The sequence below is a fragment of the Entelurus aequoreus genome, linkage group LG23 (genome assembly GCF_033978785.1).
Source record: "Entelurus aequoreus isolate RoL-2023_Sb linkage group LG23, RoL_Eaeq_v1.1, whole genome shotgun sequence".
NCBI classification, from domain to species: Eukaryota; Metazoa; Chordata; class Actinopteri; order Syngnathiformes; family Syngnathidae; genus Entelurus; species Entelurus aequoreus.
The window spans coordinates 8,473,570-8,489,342 of NC_084753.1; the positions used below are offsets into that span (position 1 = coordinate 8,473,570).

The following is a 15,773-nucleotide window of genomic DNA, read 5'->3' on the forward strand; positions in this document are numbered from 1 at the left end:
GTTGTAGAATATTGGTTGGGAAATGACAGAATTTCAATGTCAAATCAACGTCAGAACCCAACATTGATTAAACGTTGTCAAAAAGCATGTTGTTTCAACGTTATATTCACATTGTAGAATATTGGTTGGGAAATGACCAAAATTCAAAGTCAAATCAACATCACAACCTGACGTTGATTAAACGTTGTCAAAAAGCATGTTGTTTCTACGTTGTATTTGTGTTGTAGAATATTGGTTGGGAAATGACAGAATTTCAATGTCAAATCAACGTCAGAACCCAACATTGATTAAACGTTGTTAAAAAGTATGTTGTTTCAACGTTGTATTTATGTTGTAGAATATTGGTTGGGAAATGACCAAAAATCAAAGTCAAATCAACGTCACAACCTGTCGTTGATTAAACGTCAAAAAGCATGTTGTTTTAACGTTGTATTTGTGTTGTAGAATATTGGTTGGGAAATGACAGAATTTCAATGTCAAATCAACGTCACAACCCAACATTGATTAAACGTTCTCAAAAAGTATGTTGTTTCAACGTTGTATTTATGTTGTGGAATTTTGGTTGGGAAATGACCAAAATTCAAAGTCAAATCAACGTCACAACCTGACATTGATTAAAAGTTGTCAAAAAGCATGTTTCATGTCTGGGATCATGTTTTGTTTAGTTTTGTCCTGTTTGGTTTTTGAACTCTTTTTGGTTCCTGTTTTCACTCCATTGTTTTGTTACCATGACAACCATTAGTGTCACCTGTTTCATGTCTTGGACTCACGCACCTGTTGTTAATGATGTCACTATTATTTAAGCCGATAGTTGCCAGGAAGTCAGCCTGGCGACATTACCTTCTGTTACCTCCGCGACCCATGAGATTCATGTTTTCCATAGTTTATGCTTCATGCCATGCCACGTAAGTTTTTGTTCATTTCATGTCCATAGTTTTGCCCAAGTGCTAGTTTTGTTTCGTAGTCAAGTTTGTATCTCCGCCTTGTGCGCGCTTTTCGTTGGTACCTTTTTATAGTCATAATTAAATCATGTATCTACCTTCACGCCATGTCCGGTCCAGTTCCTTTGCATCTTGGGAAAGCAATCCTCGCAGGAAACTGCGCCAAAGTCCATGTCGTGACATGTTGTTTTAACGTTGTATTTGTGTTGTAGAATATTGGTTGGGAAATGACTAAATTTCAATGTCAAATCAACATCAGAACCCAACATTGATTAAACGTTGTCAAATTTGCTCCTTCTGGCGCCAGCACACGGGTGTCAAATGTTCCAAATGTAAGGTCGTCGTGACAACACGCAACGTTTCTGATGTCTTTAAGTGGTGAACTGGCACAACTGTAAACGGAGCACATGGCTAATGTTAGCGTCGACAGTTTTTGACTTGCAGAAATGATCACAGCCAAGACAGCTGCCATTACTCCCTTGGAGTACTTGGAAAATGGCGGGTGTGAATCTTTGGACTCCACCAGTGAGTCGAATGTTCCCAATTCAGGCAGTGGGGTGAAAAGATGGCAACTGTGCAGTCTTAGAAGACATACAAAAGAAGGGAGAAGTCTTTAACTTTGTAACCCCAGAACGATGTAGTTGAATATCCCAGACTTAGAGTGTCCAATGATCCTCACATGCATATTCTAAAAATAAAATGATCCATTATTAGGGATGAAACGGTATTATAAATACCGCCGTCTTGCCGTTTCAAAGGCCTCACAATAGTGCCCTGACGGGTGACGGAATCAAACGAAAACTTTCTGAGTGTCGTTTTTTTCTGGCGCTTTAGTAAACCACAACTCTTAGAATCCTCAGCACAGCGCGGGCCGTCCACGCGGGAGTGTGGCACGCTGTAATCAGGAAGGGAATAAGCGGTAGAAAATGGATGGATGGAAGACGAATTGTTTTTTTGCGGACTTTTTTCTGAAGATTTCTTTAAAATCCGGCCATAACGGTTTGAGGTATATTGCTAACAAACATACCCTGGAGAAAGCGTACCCTCTTTGGCGGAGGTAAGAAAGTCTGCGTTCTGCAAAGCAAAACTCAGGGAATCACCCCAAAAAGCTGCACACCACGGGAAATACGAGTAAAGTAAAAAACAGCTTGATAAATCCTCGATACATCCATTTTCTACCGCTTGTCTCTCTTGCTGTCACAGGCCAAACTAAGCACCGGTGTAGTCCGGACACCGCTGACATAAAAAGTCAAATCCGACGACAATAATTTGCCAGGGGTCTGTTAGATTTCCCAGCGCTTGTATTACAGTGAAGGGATATTCAGATGGCTGAAAAGAGACAATGTTTATTGACAAATTATAACATACACCACCCAAAAGCAGTGAAGTTGTCACGTTGTGTAAACGGTAAATAAGAGAATACAATGATTTGCAAATCCTTTTCAACTTATATTCAATTGAATAGACTGTAAAGACAAGATACTTAATGTTCACACTGAGAAACTTCTTTTTTTTTGTGCAAATAATCATTAAAGACCTACTGAAAGCCACTACTAGCGACCACGCAGTCTGATAGTTTATATATCAATGATGAAATCTTAACATTGCAACACATGCCAATACGGCCGGGTTAACTTATAAAGTGACATTTTAAATTTCCTGCCACACTTCCGGCTGAAAACGTCTATGTATGATGACGTATGCGCGTGACGGAATCAGTTGATGCGGAAGTATCGGTACCCCATTGAATACAATACAAAAAAGCTCTGTTTTCATTTCAAAATTCCACAGTATTCTGGACATCTGTGTTGGTGAATCTTTTGCAATTTGTTTAATGAACAATGGAGACTGCAAAGAAGAAAGCTGTAGGTGGGATCGGTGTATTAGCGGCGGACTACAGCAACACAACCAGGAAGACAGAGATGGATAGCAGACGCGTTAGCCAACGAACTCACCTTAACTTCCTCCGTCTCGCCGACCGCATCTGTGATCGGGTGAAGTCTTTCGTCGCACTGTCGATTGCTGGAACGCAGGTGAGCACGGGTGTTGATGAGCAGATGAGGGCTGGCTGGCGTAGGTGGATAGCTAATGTTTTTAGCATAGCTCTGTGATGTCCGGTTGCTAAGTTAGCTTCAATGGCGTCGTTAGCACAGCATTGTTAACCTTCGCCAGCCTGGAAAGCATTAACCGTGTATTTACATGTCCATGGTTTAATAGTATTGTTGATCTTCTGTCTATCCTTCCAGTCAGGGATTTATTTATTTAGTTTCTATATGCATTTAAGCACGATGCTATCACGTTAGCTCCGTAGCTAAAGTGCTTCGCCGATGTATTGTCGTGGAGATAAAAGTCACTGTGAATGTCCATTTCGCGTTCTCGACTCTCATTTTCAAGAGGATATAGTATCCCAGGTGGTTTAAAATACAAATCCGTGATCCACAATAGAAAAAGGAGAGAGTGTGGAATCCAATGAGCCAGCTTGTACCTAAGTTACGGTCAGAGCGAAAAAAGATACATCCTGCACTGCACTCTAGTCCTTCACTCTCACGTTCCTCATCCACGAATCTTTCATCCTGGCTCAAATTAATGGGGTAATCGTCGCTTTCTCGGTCCGAATCGCTCTCGCTGCTGGTGTAAACAATGTGCAGATGTGAGGAGCCTTTCAACCTGTGACGTCACGCTACTTCCGCTACAGGCAAGGCTTTTTTATCAGCGAGCAAAAGTTGCGAACTTTATCGTCGATTTTCTCTACTAAATCCTTTCGGCAAAAATATGGCAATATCGCGAAATGATCAAGTATGACACATAGAATGGATCTGCTATCCCCGTTTAAATAAGAAAATGTCATTTCAGTAGGCCTTTCACTTAGAAATTGGTCTTCCCTCAGTGAATAATACATTTATATAAATGTTTAAGGATTCGCCTTGTGAAAATACGACGCAATTTCCAAAGTAGTTGATTATTATATTTTAAGCGTACACTGTAGATTTTACGATCAAAAACTGTCAGCTCAGATGCCAGAATTTTACTGTAACATTTACGATGGTTCTTCCAGCATATTACTGTAAATGGAAAAACCATACCACTGTTATTTTACATTAAAATCTATGGTTGTTGTTTTCACAGTGTACTGTAAATGGGGAAAAAACCATACAATTTGATGGATACCTTGCTGACAGGTCTTCAGTCAAGCAAATATTATGTTTGGTTTTTTTAACACATTTTTTTTTTACAATATTTGTTGCATTATTAGTTAATATTCATGTTTTTATACAATATAAATAATATTAACATTTTATTAAAAGAAAAGATGAAGTACTTTATTGACACATATTATTTCCAGGCTTTTGCGGGCCACATAAAACAAAGTGGCGGGCCAGATGTGGCCCCCGGTCCTTGAGTTTGACACCTGTGACATGTATAAGAAGGTGCAATCACTATACTACACTGACTTATAGTGTGTAGTATGAATGGATGTACATATAATACAATACACTTTATGGATTAAAATGTACGAATTTAAAATGTATACGTGTGTCATGTGCGGGCTGATACTGAAATATCGATACTTTCTGCTGTAATATCGATTTTAAATCCAAATATCAATACTTTTTATACTTTCGTTCAGGCTGCATACTGAAAAGTCAAGTATGCCATATCGATTTTTTATTATTATTATAAAATATTATAAAAACTGATGTTGTGTCAGCTTTGTATTATTGATGACTAAGTATATTATTATAAAATATTAGAACATTTCAACTTTTTCTCATTACATACCGATTAACTTTTGTTTTTCCCCCCGTTTAAAAATGGAATACAAACACAGATTATATTTTTGTCCATATTGTACCTGTACAAAAAATATTGATGTTTAGTCACATAAAATAAAAATTGTTCAAATGGAATAATTAATTAATAAGTTAGCATTTTTTAAATGAACTAACCAACTAAACTTTGTTTATATTTTAAGTAAATTGTATTTTTTATTTTGAGAGCTTCTAATATTTTAGACCTAAACTTTTCCCACCAAGAGCAAGTAAAGTCTGGTTTTGATATTTTATTATTTTCAAAATAAATGTCATAATCAGATATTACATATATTCAAAGAGACAACTTTGTGTTATAAATGACTTAATATAGTATTGTTAATTATTTGTTTACACTTTTGCTCTTTTTCTCACATTTATACTGTTGTTGTTTTTTTAGATAGATACTGTATGTTATTATATGACTTTTACAGTATCATCAGACATGTTAGGTACATGTGTACAAAGTATCGGTATCGGATCGAGGGGAAAATGAGTGGTATCATGAGTGTATGACTACAGAGCTTATAAATAAAATAATGTACAGATTATTAATATTTGAAGAGATCAATTTCTGATTCTGGATTAAAATGTACAGATTTAGAATGTATCGATATTTCAGTATCGATACATCTTTCTGCTCTAATATCGATGGATATTGGAAATTTTTTGAAATGATAAAATATGCTAAAAAATGATATTGTGTCAGCTTTGTATCATTGGTAACTAAGTATATTATTATTATTATTAAATATTAGAATATTTAAACTTGTTCTCATACATACCGATTTAAAACAAATATTTTACTTGTGTTTTTCCACCGTTTAAAAATGGAATAAAAACATAATTACATTTTTGTCCAAAATTGTACCTGTATAAAACATATTAATGTTTACTCACATAACAGAACAATTCTTCAAATGTATTAATTCATTCATAAGTTAGCTTTTTTTTTTTTAAAATGAACTAACTAACTAAACTTTGTTTATATTTTAAGTAAATTGTATTTTTATTTTTGAGAGCTTCTAATATTTTAGACCTAAACTTTTCCCACCAAGAGCAAGTAAAGTTTGATATTTTATTATTTTCAAAATAAACGTCATAATCAGATATTATATATATTCAAAGACACAACTTTGTGTTATAGATGACTAAATATAGTATTGTTAATTATTTGTTCACAAAGTTTAGCCTTTTCTCATTACACTTTTGCTCTTTTTCTCACATTTACACAGTTTTTTGTTGTTTTTTTTTTTAGATAGATATGCTATTATATAACTTACAGCATTATCAGACATGTGAGGTATATTTGTACAACGTATCGGGTCAATCGCCGATACCAGCCTGATTTTTACTCGGTATCAGATCGGGAGGAAAATGAGTGGTATCATGACTACACAGCTCATACATCAAATAATATACAGATTATTAATATTTGAGGAGATCAATTTCTGATTCTGATTCTGGATTAAAATGTACAGATTTAGAATGTATCGATATTTCAGTATCGATACATCTTTCTGCTCTAATATCGATTTTAAATCAAAATATCAATACTATTTATACTTTCGTTCAGGCTACATACTGAAAAGTAAGGTATTATTGGTGACTAAGTATATTATTATTATTAAATATTAGAATATTTCAACTTTTTCTCATGACATACCAATTTAAAAAAAACAAAAACATTTTTTGTTTTTCCACCGTTTAAAAATGGAATAAAAACATAATTACATTTGTGTCCAAAATTGTACCTGTACAAAACAATTCTTCAAATGTATTAATTCATTCATGAGTTAGCAATTAAAAAAAAAAATGAACTAACTAACTAAACTTTGTTTATATTTTAAGTAAATTGTATTTTTATTTTTGAGAGCTTCTAATATTTTAGACCTAAACTTTTCCCACCAAGAGCAAGTAAAGTTTGATATGTTATTATTTTCAAAATAAACGTCATAATTATATATTATATATATTCAAAGACACAACTTTGTGTTATAGATGACTAAATATAGTATTGTTAATTATTTGTTCACAAAGTTTAGCCTTTTCTCATTACACTTTTGCTCTTTTTCTCACATTTACACTGTTTTTTTTTTTTTAGATAGATATGCTATTATATAACTTACAGCATTATCAGACATGTGAGGTATATTTGTACAACGTATCGCCGATACCAGCCTGATTTTTACTCGGTATCAGATCGGGGGGAAAATGAGTGGTATCATGACTACACGGTTTATACATCAAATAATATACAGATTATTAATATTTGAGGAGATCAACAAAACAACGCAAATAGTCCCTTATTATTTTGTGTTAATGCAACATTAATAAAATACACGTATTCCCTGATGTATGTATATAGTGGAAATATCGACAAGGTCTCATCGTGCTAGTGTCGACTCGATGCTGGCACTTGGTATCGGCCCCCGTCGACGCGTGTGTCGGTCGACCCGCCCCTGCTCGCCATTTCTTCAGCATCTTAAAAGTTGAGCGCGACGTGAAGACGTCGTCGACGCGAGCGGACCGTCGCCATACCTCGGCTGTGCTCCGGAGGGACGGATAGGGAAGGTGGGGAGGCCGAGCGTGTTGTCCCCGCTGCGCCAAGTGCGACTCCGGAGGGTGGAGCGACCCCCGCCGTCCTCCATGGCCACATTCGCATTCCCGCCCGTGGTTCTGCGCCAGTGTGCGGACGCTGCCGGTCGAACGACGCGCTGATCTGGGAACATCTCAGGCGGCTTGGGTTGGAGATGTGGACCCGCCTGGAGCGCGGGGGCCTGGGGGTCTGCTGCTCCTTGTCCGTCATGCTGACGCTGGTCAGCGGGGCGCAAAGGTAAGAAGACCCGGAAATAGGTCGGAGCTTTTTAAAAAAAAATTTTTTTTTTTTAATATATTATTTTTGTATTGAATAACTAATTACTGTATTGTCAGCGCCAACGAGCCGAGCAATATGTCGTTCGTGAAGGCCACCGTGGACAAGCTGCTGAAAGGATACGACATTCGTCTGCGGCCTGATTTTGGAGGTGAGAGCGTCCTCGTCACGTGACGCTGCGCGGGAATGCTTACTAATGGCGGTGTTGTCTCCCAGGTGCCCCGGTGGATGTGGGCATGCGCATTGACGTCTCCAGCATCGACATGGTGTCCGAGGTCAACATGGTGAGTGGAGCCTCTTCGCTGATGGCAATTGTTCATCACGCCGGCATAAACAAACACTGCGGCGTCACGCCATTGGAAGACAGAAATAATGAGCTTTTTAATGATTCCGAACAGGCAGCCATGTTGAGAGGGGGTCTGCACTTTTTTATGGAATGTTGCCTCTAGTTCATGAGCAGTATGAAAGACATTTTTCTAATGCATTCTAACTCCATCCATCCTTTCGGGGTCGCGGGGGGTGCAGGAGCCTATCTCTGGCTGCATTGGGGCGGAAGGCGGGTTACACCCTGGACAAGTCGCCACCACAGATAGACAGACGACATTCACACTCACATTCCCACACCAGAGCAGGGATGTCAAACTCAAACACAGAGTGGGCCAAAATGTAAAAGTGACCAAAGCCACGGGCCAAGGTTGAACAAATTAACCTTTTAATTGGGACCCAAACACGTTTTGCATTGAATATTATAAAAATATCAATGGCATATCAAATACAATTGAAATAAAAATGGAATGCCTCTTTTCTGTTTGCAGCCTTCTGAGGTACACTAGCGTTCAGAAGTTTGGGGTCACATTGAAATGTCCTTATTTTTGAAGGAAAAGCACTGTACTTTTCAATGAAGATAACTTTAAACTACCGTCATTTCCGGACTATAAGCCGCTACTCTTCCCCCTCGTTCTGGTCCCTGCGGCTTATACAAGGGTGCGGCTTATATACGGCCTGTTCTTCTCCGACACCGACGAAGAGGATTTCGGTGGTTTTAGTACGCAGGAGGAAGACGATGACACAATGATTAAAGACTGACTGGTTATTTTGATAACGTACAGGCGAGCACTTTGTATTACTTTGCAGCGTTGTATTATTTGTACTCTGCACGAATGCTGTTCGCCATGTCAAAGATGTGAAAGTTTGATTGAATGATTGAAAGATTTATTGTTAATAAATGGGACGCTTTGCGTTCCCAAACAGTCATCTCTGTCCCGACAATCCCCTCCGTGGTAGCAGGAACCCCGATATACTACGCTAATTACACATCAAAACCCTGCGGCTTATAGTCGGGTGCGGCTTATATATAGAGCAATCTGTATTTTCCCCTAAATTTAGCTGGTGCGGCTTATAGTCAGGTGCGGCTTATAGTCCAGAAATTACGGTAGTCTTAACTTGAAAGAAATACACTCTATACATTGCTAATGTGGTAAATGACTATTCTAGCTGCAAATGTCTGCTTTTTGGTGCAATATCTACATAGGTGTATAGAGGCCCATTTCCAGCAACTATCACTCCAGTGTTCTAATGGTACAATGTGTTTGCTCATTGGCTCAGAAGGCTAATTGATGATTAGAAAAGCCTTGTGCAATCATGTTCACACATCTGAAAACAGTTGAGCTCGTTACAGAAGCTACAAAACTGACCTTCCTTTGAGCAGATTGAGTTTCTGGAGCATCACATTTGTGGGGTCAATTAAACGCTCAAAATGGCCAGAAAAAGAGAACTTTCATCCGAAACTCGACAGTCTATTCTTGTTCTTAGAAATGAAGGCTATTCCACAAAATTGTTCGGGTGACCCCAAACTTTTGAACGGTAGTGTATATATCAACATTAACTTTTTCCACAGGCTAATAAATTAGAAAATAAAATAACAATGAATAAAGCAACCATTCAGGACTTTAAACTGCTCAGTTTGCAACACACGGATCTAATCTGATGTGCCCGAGCCAGATACCTGCCATCTTTTCTGGGATGCTAGTTCATTAATGTCGGGGGTCAGGCTTTGAGCTGAGGCAACCTTCATTATCCAACCAAGGTGTTCATCAGTCATTATATCTCGTAATCCACCCGGACCACAGTCTTGGGGGCGTGCCTTAAAGGCACTGCCTTTAACGTCCTCTACGAGCTGTCGTCACGTCCGCTTTTCATCCATTCTAACAACGTGCCAGCCCAGTCACAAGATATGTGCGGCTTCTGTACGCACACACACACGTGACTGCAACGCATACTTGATCAACAGCCATACAGGTTACACTGAGGGTGGCCGTATAAACAACTTTAACACTGTTATAAATATACACCACACTGTGAATCCACACCAAACAAGAATGACAAACACATTTCGGGAGAACATCCGCACCGTAACACAACAGAACAAATACCCAGAACCCTTTGCAGTACTAACTCTTCCGGGACGCTACAAAATACACCCCCGCTACCACCAACCCCCCCCCCCCTCACACACACATACACACACACACACACACACCTTGTAGCGTCCCGGAAAAGTTAGTACTGCAAAGGATTCTGGGTATTTGTTCTGTTGTGTTTATGTTGTGTTACGGTGCGGATGTTCTCCCGAAATGTGTTTGTCATTCTTGTTTGGTGTGGGTTCACAGTGTGGCGTATATTTCTAACAGTGTTAAAGTTGTTTATACGGCCACCCTCAGTGTGACCTGTATGGCTGTTGACCAAGTATGCATTGCATTCACTTGTGTGTGCGTGCATTCAGCTGCATTCGGACGGAAGGCGGGGTACACCCTGGACAAGTCGCCACCTCATCACAGGGCCAACACAGATAGACAGACAACATTCACACTCACATTCACACACTAGGGCCTATTTTTAATAAACGTAAATAAAAGTGCACTTACAAAGCTATATTCTGCCTATAAAGCCCTTAAAAAAACATTCTCCATTAGGGTTTTATATACATGATGTAAGTATATATGTCATGTAGTAACATTCATAATAACATGTAATATATACATGATGTAAGTATATATGTCATGTAGTAACATTCATAATAACATGTAATATATACATGATGTAAGTATATATGTCATGTAGTAACATTCATAATAACATGTAATATATACATGATGTAAGTATATATGTCATGTAGTAACATTCATAATAACATGTCATATATACATGATGTAAGTATATATGTCATGTAGTAACATTCATAATAACATGTAATATATACATGATGTAAGTATGTATGTCATGTAGTAACATTCATAATAACATGTAATATATACATGATGTAAGTATATATGTCATGTAGTAACATTCATAATAACATGTAATATATACATGATGTAAGTATATATGTCATGTAGTAACATTCATAATAACATGTAATATATACATGATGTAAGTATATATGTAAGTAGTAACATTCATAATAACATGTAATATATACATGATGTAAATAGTAACATTCATAATAACATGTAATATATACATGATGTAAGTGTATATGTAAGTAGTAACATTCATAATAACATGTAATATATACATGATGTAAGTAGTAACATTGATAATAACATGTAATAAATACATGATGTAAGTAGCAACATTCATAATAACATGTAATATATACATGATGTAAGTATATATGTAAGTAGTAACATTGATAATAACATGTAATAAATACATGATGTAAGTAGCAACATTCATAATAACATGTAATATATACATGATGTAAGTATATATGTAAGTAGTAACATTGATAATAACATGTAATACATACATGATGTAAGTAGTAACATTGATAATAACATGTAATATATACATGATGTAAGTAGTAACATTCATAATAACATGTAATATATACATGATGTAAGTATATATGTAAGTAGTAACATTCATAATAACATGTAATACATACATGATGTAAGTAGTAACATTGATAATATGTAATATATACATGATGTAAGTAGTAACATTCATAATTAAATGTAGTATATACATGATGTAAGTATATATGTAAGTAGTAACATTCATAATAACATGTAATATATACATGATGTAAGTAGTAACATTCATAATAACATGTAATACATACATGATGTAAGTAGTAACATTGATAATAACATGTAATATATACATGATGTAAGTAGTAACATTCATAATAACATGTAATACATACATGATGTAAGTAGTAACATTGATAATAACATGTAATATATACATGATGTAAGTAGTAACATTCATAATAACATGTAATATATACATGATGTAAGTATATATGTAAGTAGTAACATTCATAATAACATGTAATACATACATGATGTAAGTAGTAACATTCATAATAACATGTAATATATACATGATGTAAGTATATATGTAAGTAGTAACATTCATAATAACAAGTAATACATACATGATGTAAGTATATATGTCATGTAGTAACATTCATAATAACATGTAATATATACATGATGTAAGTAGTAACATTCATAATAACATGTAATATATACATGATGTAAGTGTATATGTAAGTAGTAACATTCATAATAACATGTAATACATACATGATGTAAGTAGTAACATTCATAATAACATGTAATATATACATGATGTAAGTAGTAACATTCATAATAACATGTAATATATACATGATGTAAGTGTATATGTAAGTAGTAACATTCATAATAACATGTAATACATACATGATGTAAGTAGTAACATTCATAATAACATGTAATATATACATGATGTAAGTAGTAACATTCATAATAACATGTAATACATACATGATGTAAGTAGTAACATTCATAATAACATGTAATATATACATGATGTAAGTATATATGTAAGTAGTAACAGTCATAATAACATGTAATACATACATGATGTAAGTATATATGTAAGTAGTAACATTCATAATAACATGTAATATATACATGATGTAAGTATATATGTCATGTAGTAACATTCATAATAACATGTCATATATACATGATGTAAGTATATATGTCATGTAGTAACATTCATAATAACATGTCATATATACATGATGTAAGTATATATGTCATGTAGTAACATTCATAATAACATGTAATATATACATGATGTAAGTATATATGTCATGTAGTAACATTCATAATAACATGTAATATATACATGATGTAAGTATATATGTCATGTAGTAACATTCATAATAACATGTCATATATACATGATGTAAGTATATATGTCATGTAGTAACATTCATAATAACATGTAATATATACATGATGTAAGTATGTATGTCATGTAGTAACATTCATAATAACATGTAATATATACATGATGTAAGTATATATGTCATGTAGTAACATTCATAATAACATGTAATATATACATGATGTAAGTATATATGTCATGTAGTAACATTCATAATAACATGTAATATATACATGATGTAAGTATATATGTAAGTAGTAACATTCATAATAACATGTAATATATACATGATGTAAATAGTAACATTCATAATAACATGTAATATATACATGATGTAAGTGTATATGTAAGTAGTAACATTCATAATAACATGTAATATATACATGATGTAAGTAGTAACATTGATAATAACATGTAATAAATACATGATGTAAGTAGCAACATTCATAATAACATGTAATATATACATGATGTAAGTATATATGTAAGTAGTAACATTGATAATAACATGTAATACATACATGATGTAAGTAGTAACATTGATAATAACATGTAATATATACATGATGTAAGTAGTAACATTCATAATAACATGTAATATATACATGATGTAAGTATATATGTAAGTAGTAACATTCATAATAACATGTAATACATACATGATGTAAGTAGTAACATTGATAATATGTAATATATACATGATGTAAGTAGTAACATTCATAATTAAATGTAGTATATACATGATGTAAGTATATATGTAAGTAGTAACATTCATAATAACATGTAATATATACATGATGTAAGTAGTAACATTCATAATAACATGTAATACATACATGATGTAAGTAGTAACATTGATAATAACATGTAATATATACATGATGTAAGTAGTAACATTCATAATAACATGTAATACATACATGATGTAAGTAGTAACATTGATAATAACATGTAATATATACATGATGTAAGTAGTAACATTCATAATAACATGTAATATATACATGATGTAAGTATATATGTAAGTAGTAACATTCATAATAACATGTAATACATACATGATGTAAGTAGTAACATTCATAATAACATGTAATATATACATGATGTAAGTATATATGTAAGTAGTAACATTCATAATAACAAGTAATACATACATGATGTAAGTATATATGTCATGTAGTAACATTCATAATAACATGTAATATATACATGATGTAAGTAGTAACATTCATAATAACATGTAATATATACATGATGTAAGTGTATATGTAAGTAGTAACATTCATAATAACATGTAATACATACATGATGTAAGTAGTAACATTCATAATAACATGTAATATATACATGATGTAAGTAGTAACATTCATAATAACATGTAATATATACATGATGTAAGTGTATATGTAAGTAGTAACATTCATAATAACATGTAATACATACATGATGTAAGTAGTAACATTCATAATAACATGTAATATATACATGATGTAAGTAGTAACATTCATAATAACATGTAATACATACATGATGTAAGTAGTAACATTCATAATAACATGTAATATATACATGATGTAAGTATATATGTAAGTAGTAACAGTCATAATAACATGTAATACATACATGATGTAAGTATATATGTAAGTAGTAACATTCATAATAACATGTAATATATACATGATGTAAGTATATATGTCATGTAGTAACATTCATAATAACATGTCATATATACATGATGTAAGTATATATGTCATGTAGTAACATTCATAATAACATGTCATATATACATGATGTAAGTATATATGTCATGTAGTAACATTCATAATAACATGTAATACATACATGATGTAAGTAGTAACATTCATAATAACATGTAATATATACATGATGTAAGTAGTAACATTCATAATAACATGTAATATATACATGATGTAAGTGTATATGTAAGTAGTAACATTCATAATAACATGTAATACATACATGATGTAAGTAGTAACATTCATAATAACATGTAATATATACATGATGTAAGTAGTAACATTCATAATAACATGTAATACATACATGATGTAAGTAGTAACATTCATAATAACATGTAATATATACATGATGTAAGTATATATGTAAGTAGTAACAGTCATAATAACATGTAATACATACATGATGTAAGTATATATGTAAGTAGTAACATTCATAATAACATGTAATATATACATGATGTAAGTATATATGTCATGTAGTAACATTCATAATAACATGTAATATATACATGATGTAAGTATATATGTCATGTAGTAACATTCATAATAACATGTAATACATACATGATGTAAGTATATATGTCATGTAGTAACATTCATAATAACATGTAATATATACATGATGTAAGTATATATGTCATGTAGTAACATTCATAATAACATGTAATATATACATGATGTAAGTATATATGTCATGTAGTAACATTCATAATAACATGTAATATATACATGATGTAAGTATATATGTCATGTAGTAACATTCATAATAACATGTAATATATACATGATGTAAGTATATATGTCATGTAGTAACATTCATAATAACATGTAATATATACATGATGTAAGTATATATGTCATGTAGTAACATTCATAATAACATGTCATATATACATGATGTAAGTATATATGTCATGTAGTAACATTCATAATTAAAGCTGCAAGCAGCGTTGGTCGGGTCCGCATTTTGGCAGGTGCTAGTCCTAGGTGTCCCAATACTTTTGTCCAGTGGTAGTCCTGAGTGAGACCTACATCGAGGTTTTTGTTGCATGTCTCTACGATATTCGTACTGGGAGTTAGAGGAAGTTGTGTCTGTGTTTTTTTCCTAGGTGCTGCGGCACAGTTGTTCTTTTCTTTGAAGGCTCGTAAAATCAAAACCGTA

The 15,773-nt window shown here is 33.5% G+C and overlaps 2 protein-coding genes across 2 annotated transcripts in view; one reads left to right on the top strand and one right to left on the bottom strand.

Moving 5' to 3' along the window:
* commd8 (COMM domain containing 8) overlaps window positions 1-15,773 on the bottom strand; it is a 201,074-nt gene that overhangs the window by 117,130 nt on the left and 68,171 nt on the right. The window lies entirely within an intron of this gene.
* Window positions 7,192-15,773, top strand: part of gabrb1 (gamma-aminobutyric acid type A receptor subunit beta1) — a 61,535-nt gene continuing 52,953 nt past the window's right edge. The window contains exons 1-3 of the mRNA XM_062034720.1: window positions 7,192-7,586; window positions 7,685-7,776; window positions 7,842-7,909. Coding sequence (XP_061890704.1) covers window positions 7,504-7,586; window positions 7,685-7,776; window positions 7,842-7,909 — 243 coding nt within the window. The 5' untranslated portion in view covers window positions 7,192-7,503. The remainder of the gene's footprint in view (window positions 7,587-7,684; window positions 7,777-7,841; window positions 7,910-15,773) is intronic.